Source organism: Sus scrofa, chromosome 14 (assembly GCF_054392235.1).
Source record: "Sus scrofa isolate SSC_HxYL_T2T_F1_AM1 chromosome 14, Sscrofa_HxYL_maternal_Yorkshire_Landrace_v2.0, whole genome shotgun sequence".
Lineage (NCBI taxonomy): Eukaryota > Metazoa > Chordata > Mammalia > Artiodactyla > Suidae > Sus > Sus scrofa.
This window is the reverse complement of record NC_139396.1, coordinates 155,042,711-155,063,624: the sequence shown is the minus strand read 5'-3', so window position 1 is coordinate 155,063,624 and position 20,914 is coordinate 155,042,711. Positions and strand designations below refer to the sequence as shown.

General features: G+C 49.1%; 1 protein-coding gene across 2 annotated transcripts in view; it reads right to left on the bottom strand.

Annotated features, from left to right (window-relative positions):
- Nucleotides 1-20,914, bottom strand: part of LOC100519221 (scavenger receptor cysteine-rich domain-containing protein DMBT1) — a 93,375-nt gene that overhangs the window by 41,693 nt on the left and 30,768 nt on the right. The window contains exons 12-25 of one of the 2 annotated variants that reach the window (XM_084995788.1): nucleotides 20,280-20,597; nucleotides 20,084-20,155; nucleotides 19,390-19,428; nucleotides 18,046-18,193; nucleotides 14,876-15,066; nucleotides 13,542-13,571; nucleotides 12,860-12,901; nucleotides 11,666-11,983; nucleotides 10,001-10,030; nucleotides 7,348-7,665; nucleotides 6,725-6,757; nucleotides 5,717-5,749; nucleotides 3,905-4,058; nucleotides 1,770-1,987 (exon numbers count right to left, since the gene is read on the bottom strand). In XM_084995788.1, the coding sequence (XP_084851914.1) occupies nucleotides 1,770-1,987; nucleotides 3,905-4,058; nucleotides 5,717-5,749; nucleotides 6,725-6,757; nucleotides 7,348-7,665; nucleotides 10,001-10,030; nucleotides 11,666-11,983; nucleotides 12,860-12,901; nucleotides 13,542-13,571; nucleotides 14,876-15,066; nucleotides 18,046-18,193; nucleotides 19,390-19,428; nucleotides 20,084-20,155; nucleotides 20,280-20,597 (1,944 nt within the window). The remainder of the gene's footprint in view (nucleotides 1-1,769; nucleotides 1,988-3,904; nucleotides 4,059-5,716; nucleotides 5,750-6,724; nucleotides 6,758-7,347; nucleotides 7,666-10,000; nucleotides 10,031-11,665; nucleotides 11,984-12,859; nucleotides 12,902-13,541; nucleotides 13,572-14,875; nucleotides 15,067-18,045; nucleotides 18,194-19,389; nucleotides 19,429-20,083; nucleotides 20,156-20,279; nucleotides 20,598-20,914) is intronic. The other variant, XM_084995790.1, reaches the window with a different exon arrangement.

Below are 20,914 nucleotides of genomic sequence, written 5' to 3'. Positions count from 1 at the left end.
TGCTCCCTAGTTGTTTAACCTTTGCCGAGTTACTTCATCTCTCTGGTCTCAGTTTCCCCATCTGTAAAATGGGATTCCAGAAGCATGTATCTCAGGGGGCTGTGGTGACAAGTCCACAAAAGCATGACTCTAAAGCATAGTGCTCAGCCCCAGCACATCTTGGGTCCTGCAGATCTTGGGGTGTGGTTCTCTGTGTTGCAAAGCTGGATTCCTGGGGAAACGGGTTCCCAGGTGCTTTTATGTACATGTCTTCCATAAGTGCTTGGAGAAGCGCAGATTCAGTCCCCTGAAGGCACTTGGCCACAGGGGTGCACTGGGCCATGAGGGTGTCTATGACTTCATAAAACCCAGAGGGAATGGCTGTCTCTGGGCTGATGCCCCAGCTGGAGAGACTCCAGGGTCAGGTTTCCCTCACTGTGTCCACAGGCTCTGCGCCACTGCCCTGCTGTCTGTGTCTCCAACATGCCCAACTTCTTCCTCCCTGAGAGCCTGTGCATTGCTACCCTCTCTGCCTGGAATGCCCCTTCAAGGTCACTTATCACCTGTCACCTCTCAGCGGGGCTGTCCATCCCCATTCAATCCAAAGAAGCACCTCCTCCACCCCAGACACTCCCTTCGACCTCAGCTGGCTCTGCAGTCCCAGCCCTACCACTGTCCCCAAATCATCATGTTTATTTACTTGTTTCTTGCATCTTGATCCCCCCCACATCCCCCCTACAGTAAACACCATGCGGGAAGGGCACGGTCCTGTGTCCCCGCACTTGCTGGGCCTGGCACATATTAGGAGCTCAGTAAACATCACAGGATGAGGGAGTTCCCGTCATGCCTCAGTGGTAATGAATCTGACTAGTATCCATGAGGACGCAGGTTCGATCCCTGGCCTCACTCAGTGGGTTAAGAATCTGGTGTTGCCATGAGCTGTGGTGTAGGTCACAGATGCAGCTTGGATCCTGCATTGCTGTGGCTGTGGTGTAGGCTGGTAGCTGTAGCTCTGATTCAATCCCTAGCCTGGGAAGCTCCATATACTGCAAGTGCGGCCATATATATATAACACACACACACACACACACACACACAGGATGAGTAAGTGATGATCTTGGGCCAATGAATGGTTTGGATTTCAATTGTTGGACCTTACTTAACCTCCCCAGGGCAAGATCTCAAACATAATTTTGAAGGTCAGATAGATAAGAAATTCTCTTACTCAGAAACAGACACCCTCTGAGCCTCAACATCCAACTGGGGAGTTGCTAGCTGAATTCCTGCTGATCTGAGTTACTGGGGCCCCACAATCAGCAGGTAAGTATGCCTTCTGGGTGCAAATTGAACCAGGCTCTGGAGTGAGGCGCTCTAGGGCCATGGCTTAAGGAGTCACCAAGCCTCTTATTTGGGTGAGTCTCAGGTTCAATGCTGGCAAGATGGGAAGTGAGCCCGGTGGTGGAGGGAAGAGAACTCCTGAAAGTTTGACGTTTAGATTTCAGCACCCTGGACAGTTCCCAGCGGTGGGCAGTGAGGATGGAGCCGTGGAGAGGAGAGGCCTGTCCCTTTACACATAGGCTGCCCATCACTGCTCTGTTTCAATTGCCCACGTGGCTCTCTTAGTGGGAAAATCCAGCAGTGATGCAGCAGAGCTTCTGGAGCTAAGTGTACAGCGCTCTTACAACTGAATTCCAGCCCTCTGCTAACAGCAGGGGGCGGGGGGGGGGTCCCCTTAGATTAAAAAACTCTTCTGTCTTTCCAAGGTCAAAAACCTACTTGAAGCTTCCTACCTGAGCCGCCTGCGCCCTGAGGAACCGCGGTGAACAGCGCATAGAAGCCAGCGCTGGTGATCACAGCGTCACTTCGGAATACCACCGTCAAGATGTTGGAGGAGGAGAAAAACATCACAGCTACTGAAGCACAGAACTTCCCCATGGACAGCGCGGCAATCCTGGGGCCATCGAAGATTTCAACTGAGTCGTAGGGGCATCCGAGGTTATCCTCCAGCCTGGGGAAGCCGTGTGGAGGGTTAGAGCTTCCTAGATCTCAGAGCTTACAAATCAGGCCCGTTGCAGGATGACATGCTTGGATTAGACTTTAAATTGCAGGAGTTCCCATTGTGGCTCAGTGGTAACGAACCTGACTAGGATCCATGAGGATGCTGGTTTGATCCCTGGCCTTGCTCAGAGGGTCAGGGATCCTGCATTGCCGTGAGCTGCGGTGTAGGTCACAGACGCAGCTCGGATCTGGGTTGTGGTGTAGCCTGGTGGCTACAGCTCCGTCCGATTCAGCCCCTAGCCTGGGAACTTCCATATGCAGCATGTGTGGCCCTAAAAAGCAAACAAACAGAAAAACTGCATATTAATATATAAAATGCCAATTAACTTTTTCAGATGCTTAATTATCAGAGCTCTTATTGTCTTTGAGGAATGTGTGAGGTTTATGGGTACAACTTAATAATGGACATTTAAAAATCATAGTAATTGTGGCCAATCACAACTTACATGGAAGATTAGGAAATGCAAATACACACTGCAAGTACATTTTTTTTTTCTTTTTAGGGCCGCACCTGCGGCCCATGGAAGTTTCCAGGCTAGGGGTCGAATCAGAGCTGTAGCTGCTGGCCTAGACCACAGCCACAGGAACTCGGGATCCTACATCACAGCTCATGGCAATGCTGGATCCCCGACCCACTGAGCAAGGCCAGGGATCAAAGCCAAGTCCTCCTGGCTACTAGTCAGACTCCTTTCCACTCTGCCACAATGGGAACTCCTGCAAATAAATTCTTAACAGTAAAATCACCGTGATGATCAGCATATAACCAACATCACAACCAGATTTCCTACCTCTGTGTTTCATGGTATTTTGCATACCCAAATTCTTGGGGAGAAAAAAAAAAACCTTGCCTTTAAAAGAAAAGTCGTGTTGTCAGATAGAAGAGTATCTGCACTTGGGTGACCAGGCAGAGGGATGTGCACGGGGGCTGACTTTGAAGGAATGGATAACTGATGACGTAACAGGCTCCAAAGGTGGGGGTTCAAGGTTCTCACTCCACCGTGGGCTGTGTCCTTAGGGTTTTAGTCAAATAAGGACAACATGTGTCTAGGGCATTCTTTTCCTGGGGCATGTCTGAAGCCATGGACCCAGCAACAATTGAGAGCATGCCGAAGGTGGATTTTCATAGCCTCTCACAGTACTGCCGCACTTGTAGCATGATGCATGTCACGTGCAGGGAGGAGGGCTTTGCACAGACGCTGCCTACAGAATCGTGCGCTGCTGAAGGGCTGGGCCTTCGATATCCTGCTGACCCAGAAGATTCCCCTGGGGCTGGTTAGTTACCTCCCTGAGCCTCTGCTTCCTTGTCTCTAATTGGGATGGCAAGGACATGTATCACATGTGACACCGGAGTGTGACAAAGCATCCAGAATACATGGTACAGAGCCTGGGCACACTCAACGGTGAAGAATCCCAGCTATAATGTTATGTTCTGAAGATTCTACTCTCTTTATGTCAGAGGTGAGGCAGTGACCCTCCCGTCTCCGTTCACTCTCTGGCTACGTTTCAAGGATGCGGAGCCCTAGGTTGGCGTAGTTGGCTGTTGCGTGTGTACGTATGGAAAGCCTCTTAATGCTTGCTTAAAATTTAGATTAAGGAAAAGAAAGCCTAAGAGGATAAATATTGCTACCCACCATGAGAGCAGAGCTGATAAGGAGAATTTTTGTCATATTTTTGGAAAAACATCAAGAGAAAAATCATCATAGTAACGTTAAGTCAAAGATGTTAATACCCGCTTACTGGAAAGAATTGTGTGTTCTGCTGGTGTCACCCCCAAATGCTTCCCCCTAAAAGAAATCTCATTATTATGATTTCCCAAGCCAAGTATTCATTTAGGTGGACTCTTCTCTTTAAAAAGCTGTTTTCTTACTTTAGGGTTGGAATCATGAGTTCTATGCGGAATTTCTTATCCACATGGATCTCCCAAACACACTGTATGTCTGTCGGGTAGTTTTCTGGGTACAGTGGACTGGAAAATGCCCCCGAGAGACCAGAAATGACCCCTCCACAAGAGCGACTTCCTCCTGAAACAACAGGAAAAAGGATGTCAGGGGTGTTCCCGTCACATCACGTGTGTTCCCCCGTAATGACTGGTGCCCACCCGGAGGCCTGGTGGGGTCAGGCTGCAGTCTGCCTGGGTGGGCACACAGACCTTCAGCCTCAGCGTCTCCTCGGAAGGAGATTCCAGTCAATCCAGTTCTAGATGGGTCAGAAAGTCCTGATGGGGGAGCACCTGGCCTTCCCCCCCCGCCCCCCGCCCCGATGAAGCAAATATTCTATCTGTCCTGAGCACTCTCTCCTCCGACTCTGTAAAGTGGAAGGATTCTTGTTTTCTGGGAAAGAGGCAGGGCAGACTGACACGAGAGTTGGGGAAAGAGAGTCAAAGAGGCAGAGGCTGTACATGCGGGGGAAGGCGTGGGTTTGAGGAGGTTCCGGGAAAAGAGGCTCTGGAACCGCTTGCAGGGCTGAGAAACTGCAGACAGAGGGAATGCGGGCGGTCGGGACAGTTTGGGGGAGCTTATGGCTGGGCCCTCCTCTTAACCACCTTTTCATCACTTTTTCTGGGTAGATGGCATTTCCTGCAACTCAATATCTACTGAGACTAGAACTTACAGGTTTTGGATTTATAAGAATGAAACAAGTGAAATCCAATTCTTCCATACTGTTTGTCATTAATATAAATAGATATAAATTTACATACACATCATAGATGTTTAAAGCAGCACGCCACACGAAAAAGTAGAAAACTTAAAATTATCAAATTATTTCAGGGGAAATTTTAAAACACAGTATATATACATATTATGTATATGTATGTGTATATATATATACTTTTTTTTTTTCTTTTTACAGCCACACCTGGGGCATATGAAAGTTCCCAGGCTAGTGGTTAAATCGGAGCTATAGCCGCTGGCCTACACCACAGTCACAGCAGCGTGGGATCCAAGCTGTGCCTGCGACCTACACCACAGTTCACAGCAATGCTGGATCCTTAACCCATTGAGCGGGGCCAGGGATTGAACGTGAGTCCTCATAGATACCCGTTAGGTTTGTTACCACTGAGCCATAAGAAGACATGGTATATTTTATTGACCTTGTGCTCAAATTATGAAGATGCTTAATTTTCTTCTCTGTTCTCCCCTGACCGCCTTGCAACACTCCCAGAATCCCACAGGTTCCTGGTCTTTCGCGGGATGGGAGGTGGGAAGCGGTGCAGGGTCATCCCAGAGGGCTGTGTTTATAGGTTGTGGCAACTGGGCCTCGTCAGACTGACACCAGAGCCCCTGGGGGCTGGGTTCCCTGAGGCCTTCACACGTGGCAGAGGGTAACTAGTGCGGGTGCCCACTGCAGGACTGCGCCCAGAAGAGGCAGGCTGAGAATGGCCAGGTGGACTGAGCCACATTTTCTTCAAGTCCCCGTCACCCTCCTGCCCCCTCTGACCCAGACAGATCCACGCACCCCCTTCCCAGCCTGCTCCTTTGGTTGAAAGAAAGGTTGGCATTTACAGGCCTTGGAAGTATTAATGCCACATGCCCCAGCAATGCTGCAGTGGGGACAGAGGGACTCCTCCCGATGACGCCCAGCTGCCATGTCTTCTCGTGGGATGGGGCACACCACCTGGCATCTATTAGGATGGTTCTCATGGCATGGAGTTACCATTTCAATTTAAAACAGTGGCTACCTGCTACATGATCCTGAGAAGCAGTGGAAAGACCTAGAAGGGAAAAAAAGAAAGATAATGATGACATGGGGAGGGGGTGGAAATAGTCTCATCTACAAGTTAGCAAAACCTAAAGGATTTCTTGAGAAGTATTGATGCACTTAGTGAAACGAAGAAAAGACTGAAGGTGCCGAGTGAATATTCTCTACGGTCCTTCGGCAGGTTAAAGAGAGGCGGCCACAGATTCGTGGGCGTGTCTCTTGTCATAGGTGGGGTCTAGTTCCCCTCCCTTGAACCTGGGAGGACTCTGTGACAGCCTGGAGCACAAAGCACAAGCGAACCAGGCTTCCTAGAGACGGGAAGTGGAAGCTGCCAGTTGTTTAAGGCACGGTGTCACTTTTGCCTCATTCTGCTGCTCAAACCAAAAAAATCATGTCTTATTTTTCTGGTCTTTGGTTTTAATTACAGATGAATATCACTGAATCACTAAGTCATAAAATCTTTGAAAACAGGCAAGATTCCAAAGAGTATGTACTCCGGGGTCAGACTGATCAGTGTCAAAATCCGGTTCCACCATTAACTTGCTGAGTGATCCTAGGCAAGTTACTTACCCTTTCTGTGTCTCTTAATTACTCTTTTGTAAAATATACAATGCCTTTTTTTGCAAGGTTGTCCTGAAGATCAGTAATAATCTGAGCTAAATAGCCCCCCATCTTTGTGTTAGTTTTGCCTGGTCTTTACATAGCAGAGACCATGACCAGGTGGGTAAATGAGACTGAAGGTCAATGACAGCCTGAGTCCAAATCCCCCGGCTCACCTTGGGCACATTACTTTCCATTTCTCAGTTTACCGCTCTGGAAAATGGAAGTAATTAAAGTACTTGACCTCAAGAGGTTACCGTGGGGATTAAATGAGTTCTAGATGCAAAGGGCTCAGTTCTAGATGCTTTCAGTGCCTGAGAGCATTTGCAAGTATATGATGTTGCTGTTATTATAAAGTTGCCTGGACTAGAAGAAAATATAGACATACCTGGAGGTGTGGGAGGAGGCAGGTCGTCTGCATCTGAATGAATAAAGAAAGGCAACAGGTCACTCTCTTTAGTGACTCTAGAGTGGGAGGATGTGGGGTAACAAGGGTACAGGTAGGGGGTGAAGGGGAGAGAACCATGGGCTTTTGGGGCACAGGATCAGACCCCTGCTTCCTGGGCAATCCAGGCCTCCTCTGGGTCCTTGGCCCTGCAGGGTGGGGTACGGCAGCTGGTACACTGCCCCATGGTCACCAGGGCTGGACCACCCATGGCCCCTCTTACACAAGATCACCTGGACTACAGATTCCAGAGCCTCATCCCAAACCTAGTAAAGATGCAGATTCTAGAGCCTCATCCCAAACCTAGTTCATTGAGATCTCTTGGGGGAGGGCCCTGGATTCTGCACTCTGATGCCCCAGGGTCAGGAGGGGATGCTGGTGCACACAAACACTAGAGACCTTCTGTGTGCCACCTTGAGCTGCTGGGGCAGGGGTGTGCCTGAGTCTGGGGCCTGGCTCAGCATAGCCGCTGGAGGGTTGATGGCAGATTTAGTGAACAGATGGATGGATGAAAGTGTCCTCAGCCACAAAATCTGAAATTACTGCCTGGCGGGGGAGGGGGATACCTGAGCAGATGACGCCCGCGTCCTCGTGGTGGCCGCAGTTGTGCTCTGACCAGCCCGTGTGGGCGCACTGGCCCAGGTGCCGCTCCACCCCTGCGCACTGCAGGTTGTCCAGGAGGATGTCGCCAAAGCCCGGGCCGAAGTAGGCCTTCCCGAGGGCGGACACGGCCCGCCCGCACCCCAGCTGCCGGCACACGACCTCGGCTTCGTTCAGGTCCCACAGGTCGTCGCACACGGTGCCCCAGGCCCCCTGGTGCAGGACCTCCACGCGTCCTGAGCAGCGTCCTGAGCCGCCCACCAGCCGCAGCTCCAGCTGGTCCCCTATGGACAGAGATGGGGTGTGTGAGTCCCCAGCAGATCTGCCCGAGGTGCTCCAGCACCAGGCCTCAGAGGCCAGCAGGATGGAGGAACGTGCTATGTTTTGAGTCTTCAGGCTTGTCCCTCGAGTTCTAGTGTGTTTCTGGGTTGCATGCAGTTGTGGGGTCTTCAGCCAGTATAATTTTATTTCACTAGTACTGACTGATTGCCTTTCATGTTAGGCACTGATGATTCAGCTATAAACCAAAGAGATAAGCCTCCCGCCTCAGGGAGCCCAGAGTCTATTTATTGGCGAAATACAGATACTAATGTAATATACGCTTCTACTAACACACCACCAGTATAATGCAGCGAAGAGAAAAAACAGGACCCTCTGAAGAGAATAATGGAGGCGGGGGAGCTGGAAGACTCCTCTTAAAGCAGTGAGAAGGAGCCAGTCAGCAGAGGTGCTGGGGGAAGACCTCTGAGGCAGAGGGGAAAGCTTCTGCAAAAAGACCCTGAAATGTCATTTCAAAATGGCTTAAAGACTTAAAACATAAGACAAGACAGCATAAAACTCCAAGAAGAGAACATAGGCCAAACATTTTCGGACATCAACCGTACAAATGTTTTCTTAGGTCAGTCTCCCAAGGCAACAGGAATAAAAGCAAAAATAAACCAATGGGACCTAATCAAACCTACAAGCTTTTGCACAGCAAAGGAAACCATAAAAAAAACCAAAAAGACAACCTATAGAATGGGAGAAAATAGTTTCAAATGATACAACTGACAAGGGCTTAATCTCTAAAATATACAAACAACTTATACATCTCAACAGCAAAAAAACCAACAACCCAATTGAAAAATGGGCAAAGACCTGAATAGACATTTCTCCAAAGGAGATATACAGATGGCTAATGGGCACATGAAAAAATGCTCAACATCACTGATTTTTAGAGAAATGCAAATCAAAACTACTGTGAGGGGAGTTTCCATTGTGGCTAAGTGGTTAACGAACCCGACTAGGATCCATGAGGACATGGGTTTGATCCCTGGCCTCACTCAGGGGGTTAAGGATCCGGTGTTGCCATGAGCTATGGTGTAGGTTGCAGACACGGCTCAGATCCCGAGTTGCTGTAGCTGTGGTGTAGGCCTTCGGCTACAACTCCGATTGGATCCCTAGCCTGGGAACCTCCATATGCCACTGGAGTGGCCCTAAAAAGACAAAAAAAAAAAAAAAAAAAAACCCAAAACTACTACGAGGTACCACCTCACACCTGTCAGAATGGCCATCATTAACAAGTCAACAAATAACAAATGTTGCAGAGGGTGTGGAGAAAAGGGAACCCTCCTACACTGTTGGTGGGAATGTAAATTGGTACAAACACTATGGAAAACAGTATGGAGGTACCTCAGAAAACTAAATACGGAACTACCATATGACCCAGCAATCCCACTCTTGGGCATATATCCAGATAAAATTTTCATTGAAGAAGATACATGCACCCGTATGTTCACTGCAGCACTATTCACAATCGCCAAGACAGATGTCCATTGACAGATGAATGGATTAAGAAGATGTGGTATATATACACAATGGAATACTACTCAGCCATAAAAAAGCATGACATAATGTCCTTGGCAGCAACATAGATGGAACTAGAGACTCTCATACTAAGTGAAGTAAGTCAGAAAGAGAATATAAGTAATATATCTTGAATCTAATATAAGGCACAAATGAACCTTTCCACAGAAAAGAAACTCATGGACTTGGAGAACAGACTTGTGATTGCCAAGGGGGAGGAGGAGGGAGTGGGATGGACTGGGAATCTGGGGTTAACAGATGCAAACTTTTGCATTTGGAATAGATAAGCGATGAGATCCTGCTGTAGAGCACAGGGAATATCCAGTCACTTGTGATGGAACATGACAGGGACTATTGCGAGAAAAAGAATATATATGTGTTTGTGTGTGTGTGTGTGTGTGTGTGTATACACACACATACATAGATATATATATGTGTGACTGGGTCACTCTGCTGTATAGTAGAAATTGACAGAATACTAAATCAACTATAATGGAAAAAATAAAAATCATAAAATAAAAAACAGAAATTCCCCTTCACTCCTGCAGGTATGTATCTCTAACACACACACACACACACACACACACACACACACACATATCGTCACCATCACATGTAAAAATATCAGATGTTGTCATTCTGAGTAATACTTCCCAATGGCATCTCAATGACATGAAAAATCTTGGCAGTTTAGACAGAGAATGAACTTACAGCCCAACCAAAAAAGTCGAGAACAGCTGATATTTAAGTTCCATCCAAAAAAGTGTGACCTACCTGGACTGTTAATAAGTGATTCTTCAGCATCTGTATATAGAGAGAATAAAGACATTGGTCTTTTTCTGAAATCCTGACTTTCACTACTAAGGCAAAGATTTTTACTGCACGCATGTGTTTATAAATCTGATATGGGAAAAAACAAGCCCCTGTGAATACCATAGTACTGGGAGAACTGGACGCAGCTATGGACATAAAAGGGAGCTTTCCTCTGGTTACTGATTTGTGACTGCATCATGAGAACATGCCCAGGCCGAAGGGCACCTTTGGGCTGGTAGGACCTAGATTTCCGATTTCGCAGCACTGGGGGTATCTCAGATGTGGACGGTCATATTCCAGAACATCGAAACTGGGGAAGAGCAAGCACCCTATGAGGCTGTCACTGGGCTGGATGTGCCACATTTAAGACACCACAAAGCAAGCAGATCCATGAGCCAGTGCGCCTGCCAACAAATGTTTTAAAATATGTGCTTCCGGAGTTCCCATCGTGGCGCAGTGGTTAACGAATCCGACTAGGAACCATGAGGTTGCGGGTTCGGTCCCTGCCCTTGCTCAGTGGGTTAACGATCCGGTGTTGCCGTGAGCTGTGGTGTAGGTTGCAGACGCGGCTCGGATCCCGCTTTGCTGTGGCTCTGGCGTAGGCCGGTGGCTACAGCTCCGATTCAACCCCTAGCCTGGGAACCTCCATATGCCGCGGGAGCGGCCCAAGAAATAGCAACAACAACAACAACAACAACAAAAGACAAAAGACAAAAAATAAAATAAAATAAAATAAAATAAAATATGTGCTTCCCATCAAAAGCCCCAGGCAGCCAGTACGGATGGTACAATCGAGCTGCAAGTCTATGGAACAAGGGCCACTGGGAGTTGCGGTCACCCATTCTCTCAAATCTCACCAGGTATCACAGCTGTTAGTTTACTAGAGTCATCTCGTTATTGGAAAGCCTTGCTAAGAGACCTCCCAGAGGTGAATAACTTACTCTTAACTTGCTAACTGTTTACACATGAATAAATCCAAAACATTAAAAAAAAAAAAATCTATCACAGGGCAACTATACGTAGCCAGTTTGGTTTACTGCTTTCTTTGGTGTTAGGACCGGGCAAGGGAAATGGCAGTAAAAATCTCCAACTATGCAGTCCCTTGTCAGGCACTGGGCAGGTGCTTCACAAAAGCCAGCCTGGCTCCTTTGAGCCGTCCTGTCCTGCTGGGAGGCACTTCCTCTCCTCATGTTACAGATGAAGGCACTGAGGCTCCATGAGGTTAAGTGCTGCCCAGGGCTGCCCAAGTCTTATCTCCAGCTCTGAGATTCAGACTCAAGAATGTCCAGCTCTGACATCTTCCTTCGCTTCACTACATCGGCTGCCCCTTTCCATGAAAGATCTTGAGAAAACACCTTTAAAATTCCCATAAATATACATGTTTTTGCCCATGTCTGTATTCAGTAAAGCACACCTATCTTTACTCCCAAACTGGAAAATCCGAAGGTTTTATTCTGGGCATCAGTTAAAATCTTATGTATTTAACCCCCTTAGATAAGGCAAAGACCAAATGCTACTTATCTGAGGATCCTGGCTACCTTTGACCCTGGCTGACCCTGAGCTCCAGCAGGGTGGTCCTGGGGCACTTTGGGATGGGCGATGACTCTTGGAAGGGGGAGAGGATACCTGAGCAGATGACGCCCGCGTCCTCGTGGTGGCCGCAGTTGTGCTCTGACCAGCCCGTGTGGGCGCACTGGCCCAGGTGCCGCTCCACCCCTGCGCACTGCAGGTTGTCCAGGAGGATGTCGCCAAAGCCCGGGCCGAAGTAGGCCTTCCCGAGGGCGGACACGGCCCGCCCGCACCCCAGCTGCCGGCACACGACCTCGGCTTCGTTCAGGTCCCACAGGTCGTCGCACACGGTGCCCCAGGCCCCCTGGTGCAGGACCTCCACGCGTCCTGAGCAGCGTCCTGAGCCGCCCACCAGCCGCAGCTCCAGCTGGTGCCCTACGGACAGAGACCTGGTGACTGTGGCCTCTGGGCCCACAGCTCACTCCCCTGGAGCTGGCTGAGCTCCTCACCCCTGTTAAGGATGGGGAACTTGGTAAAAGGTCAGTCAACTAGTCAACCTCCTAGTTGGAAGCTAAGTCATGAATCTGGTCCAAATGACATTTAGCCAAAAATGGCCATTAAATGAATGACTATTGGGCCACAAGCGTATGCCAATCTGTGTTGGCTAAGTGCAGACAAACACAGATAACTTGCACAGCAATCTGTGATTTTCTGACGTGCTTTCGTGTGTGTTGTGTGTGTGTGTGTCCAGCTTCGCCTTTATGATAACTCAGGAAAAGAAGCAGAAGAGCAGCATTGTTGTAATTTTATCTATGTGGAAACTGACCATTGGAGAAGCAAAGTGATTCACCCCAAACCCCACCTCGGGTAAGGAGCAGCTCCCAAGTCAGTTCTCCTGACTCCAAAGTCCACCAATTTTTCTTTTTCTCTCTGCTATTCTACCTCACTCCCTCGAAAATGGCTCTGGGACTCTGCTCACTTTGAAAAGGTCTGTTGGTGATGCAGATGAGAGGTTAACTATGATCAGCACAGGCCACATAAAGAAAAGGCAGGACCCCACCAGAAGGCGCTTGTACATTCTCCAGGCTTTGATGACGCTGCAAGGCATTGAGAAAATGGACTCTGCTCACCCTGGCTTGCTAGAGTCCAAAGTTCCCAAGAGTCCTAAAAGGCCCTGGGAAGTCTGCATGGGGTCCACTGGACCACTGCAAGTAAATGAACCCCTTGCGGTTGGTCCAGCTTCTGCCCATGAAGCACGTACAGATACAGGTACAAATGCAGGGTCAGGAATGACCGCATCCCGCGGCTTACCTGGTCTTGCTGTCACCATCTGGGGTGTTGCCGTGGGGATTGCTGTGGACACAAGGAGACACCCTTACATAAAAAGGGAGGATGTGGACGAGTTGAGATGGGGGCATCTGAGATCAGTCCCCACTAAGTGCCCAAATTCTGCCTGATTCATTCTTCCTCTGACAAGTGACTTCTGAAATGAAGCTGTCTTTACATGTGGGTCTTGATGTTTCTCAGGTATAGAGAACACAACGGAGATAACATTCCATTCCTTTGCCCAGTTGCTGGACATGTGGCATCTAAACCGGGCCACTGTGTGCTAAGCTGCCTTCACAACGAGCATCCTTCAGGGAAAACAGCCACTTCCTCTGCATGCCTCTGCCTTTTTGTTGTCTTTGGTAAATGTGCAGTGTCTGATTAGGTTTCACCGACTTTGATAAAAACCAGGAATTAGGACACCAAATTGACAAGGATCAAGTTGGAGTGACCCGACTGTCGCTCTCCTGCTTCCACTGCCAACGGGCATCACGCACTTGTGCGGGACACGCGTGGACAGAATCTCTCAGCTCTGGTGGCTCCCTCCATACGGGAAATGGGAAAACAAGAGAGAGGGCTCACACTGCGAGAGCACCAGCACCAGCACCAGGAGTGGGGAGAGAGAAAGAAATGAATGAGGAACAAGTCAACGGTGACCACGACTCACTGATTAGATGTGGGGTCCGGGAAACTGCCTCTGCAAACACAAGGGAGGCATCATCAGTACCTGTCTCATGCCAATCACGGCCACTTCCCCGATCCACCTGTGACCCTTTCCTCTGGGTTTTACAGCGTTTCCCCGAGGCTTTTGCTCAGGGAGCCCCTGGCACTTGCTAAGATTACAGGAGATGGAGGCCGACAGCATCCTGGACAAGGGGGATGCTAGAACTCTCCACCAGCTCAGCCTCTTTTCTCTTAGTGGCAAACAGTGCAGCACCCACCACTGGGTGACACTGGGACAACTTCTGAGCCTCTCTAGCCCCAGTTTCCTCCTCTGTGGAGCGGGAGGACACGTGGGTCTGCATACGCATTAAAGGAGACAGCGCATGTCAAGCGCCCAAATGTTGCCCGGCGTAAAACAGGCATTCAGTAAAGTCGGCTGTCACCTTGATCACTGACGCTGTGGCTACCTGACCGTGAGGGCACCGCGCTTCAGCAGAAGCCCCAGGCTTAGCTCTGTCTGCCTTTGCTCCGCTCACCGTATTCATCCGATCTCTGAGCTCACACTCTCCCTCCCTCCCCTGCTGCGTCCTCTCCATACCTGTCTGCTCACCACCTGGCCAGCTTTAAAGACAAGTCTGAGGTTGTTTCCTATGTTTTCCTTAATACTTATAAACGTACCCTGGTTTCTCTTTCCTAACGTCTTTTGCTGAGATGAATGCATGCATGAATCCAGTATATCCTGCTATATTCTACGTGTTTGCCTTAATCCACAATCTTCTATTTGTCCTCTAATTGTGTTACATGTTTGTCTTGAACTCCCTCCAGGTTGTACATGAGACTCTCTCAGGCTGGGGCATGTCGTCTACTGTAGATCCTAAAACATCCACCTAATACTGGGTTCAGAGCAACTTCAGAAACGACTTCCTAAAGGGCTGCCTTCAATGAGACGGTTCATAAAAAAATAAACAGCCTGTGACGAGGCTGCTAATTATTGAGCATTTACAAAGAGCCATCATCATGCTGAGTAGTTTTTTTTTTTTTTTTTCCCAGCTGCATCTGTGGCATGCAGAACTCGCAGGGCCAGGGAGCAAACCCTTGCTACAGCAGTGACAATACTGGATCCTTAACCTACTGAGCCACCAGGGAACTCCAACGCTGAGTGCTTTATTGTGTCATTTCAGGTAACCCTCACAATAAACTTAGCAAGCGAGGCTCTCTTCTTCTGCCCATTACACAGGGATGGAACTGGGGCAGGGAGAGGTCACATCTCTTGCCCAAGGTCCCCGAGCCCCCAGCATGACAGTCCAGCCCTGAACTCTTGCGCATAACTGTTCTTACCTCTGGTTTCAGAAAGATAATAAGCAATGAAGTTTTCCCCTGTGTTGTTGGAGCTTCGGAAATACACGACAGTCATGCAGTTGGAGGTGGACACGAAGGTGAGATGGGTGCCGGAGCAGGCCCTCCCCAAGGACCTCGCCGAGGATGGAGGGCCGTCCAGGATTTCAAAGTACTCACTGGTGCAGTCAAGGCTGGGGAAACAAACGCCCAGGGTGCCTCAGTCTTCTCATCGGCGGATCTCAGAGGCAGACTCTACTTTGCAGCTATAAAGAGGCTGGGAACAGATCAAAAGCCTCTCATCATTCAAACACAGCCTAGATGCCTTTTATCCCACACTCTCTCTGAGAGCCACTGCCTGAGAGGATGGGTTCTTTGGTTTATTTGTTTGTTTTTAGGGCCATACCCGAGGCACATGGAAGTCTCCAGGCTAGGGGTCAAATCGGAGTTGCAGCTGCCGGCCTACACCACAGCCACAGCAACTTGGGATCTGAGTCTTGTCTGCAACCTACACCACAGCTCATGGCAGTGCCAGATCCTTAACCCACGGAGTGAGGCCAGGAATCAAACCCACATCCTCATGGATGCTAGTCGGGTTCGTTACCACTGAGCCATGATGGGAACTCCCAAGGGAATGGGGTTTTAACCAAAACAGGGAGAGGAGTCTGACACACTAGGTGTATCTCTGCTGAGGCTGTGAGCAGCCTGAGACTGCAGGGGACCTCAAAGCTAGGGGCCAAGGGCAAGGCCAGGTAAGAAGCCAGTCACTAGGACAGGGGTCCGGGGTCCAAACACCTGCATACAAGCTTCTGGCAGCCGACCTGCCCAGAGGGAGGTGCTCTACCAAACCCGATCAGCTTGCTCTGTAGGAGCCCTCTGTTCTGCTATTCTTTACTGAAGTTTTGTCCAGAATGCTGGAAGCAGAAAACTATTTCCCTGCCTCAGCCTGAAGAGATGTCTGTTCCAAGTCCTATTTTGATTAAGCAAAGTTCAAGAGTAATAAATAATTTAAATTGTTCCCGAAGGTTAATTTCCATAAGACATTCATCTATAAATGACAGCAACCTTGAGAATGTACAATATTAAAACCTAAGTTTTCCTGATTTACTAGGTCTAAGGGTCTCCTGGAATTTGCATCTTTAACCAGCAAGCTGGATACATACACACATATTCGCAATCTCTGCCCCCCCATCCCTGTGCAAAGCATAGAAGATGAATTTCATTTTAATTACAAATTCATGGAAGCACACAAAAACCAATCATATTTTTACACTAATGACAAACATGTGGAAACCAAAATTAAAAAGAATATCAGGAGTTCCTGTCGTGGCGCAGTGGTTAACGAATCCGACTAGGAACCATGAGGTTGCAGGTTCGGTCCCTGCCCTTGCTCAGTGGGTTAACGATCCGGCGTTGCCGTGAGCTGTGGTGTAGGTTGCAGACGCGGCTCGGATCCCGCGTTGCTGTGGCTCTGGCGTAGGCCGGTGGCTACAGCTCCGATTAGACCCCTAGCCTGGGAACCTCCATATGCCGCGGGAGCGGCCCAAGAAATAGCAACAATAACAGCAACAACAAAAAAGACAAAAGCCAAAAAAAAAAAAAGAATATCATTTACAATCACTCCAAAAAAAGGGAAAAAACCCACCTACACAGATATCTAACACAACATGCACATGATTTGTATGCTAAAAGTGACAAACAGCTCATACAAAAAAATAACAGCAAATGCTAGGTAGGATGTGGAGAAACTGGGTCTCATGTTGCTGGTGGGAAGGGACCTGGGAAAAGAGCTTGGCAAGTTCTTAAAAAGCCACATATGCACTTGCCATCCAACCAGCCCTCGGCCCCTGATCATTCACCCCAAAGAAACAAAATCTTCTGTTTATGCAAAAACCTCTACGTGACTGTTCACAGAAGATCTACATATAAGAGCAAAACTGCGAACAACCCAAGTCCTTCAGTGGAGGAACCAGTTAGATTCTGGTATCCATCCAGTGGGATACTTCTCAGCAGGGAAAAGGCACAAACTCTTGATACACGCAGCAGCCCGGATGGATCTCCGGGGCATTAAGCTGAGTGAGAAAAATGAACGTCCAAAGGGTACATACGGTAGGATCCCACAGACCTAACAGTCTCAAAAGGACAAACCATAAAGATGGAGAACAGGGAGTTCCCTTCGTGGCTCAGAAGTTCATGATCCCGACTAGGAGCCACGAGGATGTGGGTTCGATCCCTGGCCTTGCTCAGTGGGTTAAGGATCTGGCATCGCTGTGAGCTGTGGTGTAGGTCAGAGATGTGGCTCGGATACCTTGTTGCTGTGGCTGTGCTATAGGCCGGCAGCTGTAGCTCCAATTTGACCCCTAGCCTGAGAACCTCCATATGCTGTGGGTGTGGCCCTAAAAAACAAACGAACAAAACAAAAAAAAAAAGATGGAGAGCAGCTGACTGGCTGGTGGGGACAGGCACGGGGATGGTTACAAACGTGAAGGCCAAAGTAGCCGTTCCTTTGTAGTAGTGAAACACACCACCTGCTTCTAGATTGTGGTAGTGTTTTCATGAATTTATACATGGGACAATGCACAGAGCCACACACATACATACACAAAAGTACATGAAAACAACTGCATGAGGTCAGTATTCCAGCCAACAGTATTGTAATAATGTGAATACTGAGTTTGGTGCTTCTGATATTGTTCTACAATTTATATACGATGCCACCAATGGGGGAGTGGGGTAAGGGGTACATGGACTCTTCTGTGTATTTTTATAATTTCTTGTCTATAATTACTTCAAACTAGAAACTTAAAAAAAAGACATAAAGGATTCTTATAGTTAAGAGAATCAAGCAAGGAAGTAAATGCTTGGAATTTTAAACTACACGGGGAACTTAAGGGATGGACTTTTGCCTTTTTCTTTTTAGGGCTGCACCTGCGGCATGTGGAAGTTTCCGGGCTAGGCGTTAAATTGGAGCTGCAGCTGCCAGCCTACACCACAACCACGGCAATGGGGGGTCCAAGCTGCATCTGTGACCCAGGCCGCAGCTTATGACAAAGGCGGATCCTTAACCCACTGAGTGAGGCCGAGGATTGAACCTGTATCCTCAGGGACACTACGTTGGGCTCTTAAGCTGCTGAGCCATGACGGGAACTGCAAGCGACGTAATTCCGACTTACTTCAGATATGGGAATGCCAGGCGTATGCGATCAGATGCGTTTGCCTTAATTTCCCACACACATGTTATGCTGCTGTGCATTTCATTCTCAGGGGGATTCCTAATGGCTCCAGATGGGTCAGTAGTAACGCCGCCACACTGAGATTTTTCTACAAACACAAAGGTACTTTAGAAGTTTTCAGAGGTTGTATTGTTCACTTCACTAATTTTATAGTTCACCTCTTTTTTCCTAAAAAGGTTTCACTGGTCATTACTTTGCTGGGTGCGTCTTACAACGTAGCCAAAGTATCACTAGTCTAAAAACTCTTGTAAATTTAGGAAATTAGGGCATGAAGGTATGTGAGTTCTGCAGCACCGCTCACTTCTTTGGAGAATCGTGCCATTGACAGGTGCTTGTGGGGCAGGGCAGATTTTCAGCATCGGCCTGCATCTCTCCCCGGGGTACTCTCCAGTGCTGGGTCCTGCGGCTTTGATTTTGTCAGGTCATCAGCAGTAATGAGGAAACTGCTTCACCCTCACAATTAAGGCTGAGCTTACATGGAGCCTCTAGGTCTTCGAAGATGGCCGTGTCCCACTCACCGTCACTTGAAATTTATTAAAATTACTCTACTGAAAATCCTCTACTAAATGGAAAGAAGTTGCCCTGGAGTCATCCACCCTCCCCAACACTGATTTGTTCTGTGTCCACCTGTCCGTCCATCTGTCCATTTGCTTCTCCATCTGCTCGTCTGTTTGTCTATCCATCTGTCCAATGCTCAGTCCCACAGCAGAGGTGGCAGCTGTGGCAATGGCTTTCGCCATCAGCTCTCCTGGCTGTGTAAGAATCGGACCTACGCTCACTTGGCTCTGGTCATTTGGCTTTGGCTCTTCCCTCGAAGGGCCAGCCAGGCTCTCTGGGCATTATATTACTTTAGCCTTCATCTCAAGTGGTGTTAAGAAAAGCTGAGTGGAGATTCTGAAGGCCCACGATATGGGCAAAGCTGGTGGGAAAAAAGTGGAAGATGAAAAAGAAAGGATGGAGAGGGACACAGATGGCCGGAGAGGGAGAAAGAAATGGTGCCTGTGGATGGCGTGTGGCTGTGCTAACGGTCACATGTTAGTGACCTTACTGTCACCGCCCTTCGCGTGTAGTGTCCACATTGGGAACCCGAGAGAGCTGGCGTCACTCGATTGGCTGGACTTATTTCTTTGACTAACAGAAATGGAATTGGTACCGCGAGTTCCCTGGACATGTCACTCGGAACACAGGTCCAGAGCGGTAGCATTTTGCTTGATTTCCCTGGAGAATCACTTCAGGGCTTAGGCCAGATGACGATCAGGACAGTCAAGGACATTCAAGTCTCACCTGCAGCCACCGTCCCTGCCATGGCAGCCAAGGGGTGACCTGTCAAACACACAAAGGACACAGGATTGTCATTCAGCACCGAGGTCCACACACCCGCACGAGGAGCCTCCCAGGAGCTGATAACAGACATGCTGCCAGGGCCCCTCCCAGGACCACTGACCAGTCTCCGGGGATGAGGGATGCTTGTGTGGGGAGGGAAGGAGCAGTGATCCAGGTCCTCCCAGATGCTGATGCATTGTCTTACACACACACACACACACACACACACACACACACACACACACACACACACATTTAATCTGGGAGTTTAAGAAAACTAAAGAAGTGAAATTCTGGCTCCAACAGCCAATTCCAGTGACCCAAGGGTTGGAGGTTGTGCGGCTTGGATGTAAGAACAGGAAGAGGCACTGACTGACTCTTCCTCTGACCTGCTGCTGCTCAGAGATGGTGAGTCAGGGTTTGAGGATGCTGTGGCTCCTTCTTCTGCCACCAACACCTCTCCTGCCAGTGACACTCGGCCCAGAACTTCCTATCGGAGGTTTTCTACATACATAAAAGGGGGCGATTCACGGTGCAGTCTAGGAGGTGGAGCCCTCTGAAGCTGTGCAGTGGAAGACCCTGCAATCTTGGTCTAAGGGAACATTCTAGTGAGACATACTACAAAGCAAAAGAACCGAGCAAAGAATGGACTGACCGGACAGTGCGTACGGAGGGGTGGCGGCTTCAGGCTCTGTGGTTGGAGCTGGGCCTGTTGAACCATCAGCACCTAATGGCCAGAAGAAATCCACATGCTAAGGTCTACAGGGACAAAGTTCCCTCTGAAAACAATTATGGGGAAATGCCCAAAGGAAACAAAGACATGACCTCTTGCTAAGGAAACAGCCCCTCACCTGCACAGATGACGCTGGCGTCCTCCAGGTGCCCGCAGTTGTGCCCGGCCCTGCCCCTAGGCACGCACTGCCCCAGGTGGCTCTCGCTGCCCACACACTGCACGTCGTCCAGCACAATCTTCCCAGAGCCTGCCCCAAAGTGCGCTCCCGTGGGGGCCGCCACGGCCTGGCCACACTGCAGCTGGCGGCACACGACGGTGGCCTCGGCCAGGTCCCAGAGGTCATCACACACGGTCCCCCACGTGCCCTGGACGAGAACCTCCACGCGGCCTGAGCACCTCCCCGTGCCATCCACCAGCCTCACGGCCATCCAGGCACCTGGGGTGACATTAAGGAAAAGAGACCCTGGGGACCCGGCTCTATGGCGTCAGGGAGATTTCTTATATTGGGGTATGTTGGTGGGTGATAACAGCTCAATTTTTCAGAAATGCTGTCTCTCGGTCACAGAATCCTCATCACCTACAGTAAGAGAATAGTCCCCACAGCTTTCTTTTTTATTCGACTTTTCTCTTTGCTCTCATTGGGAGGACGTGTCTTCTATGATGTAGCCCCAAAGAGCTGGGAGTGGACATCCCCAGGTCATTTTTACAGGACTTGTCTCTTGCTCACTGGTGACGGTGCTTATCTAGGAGATG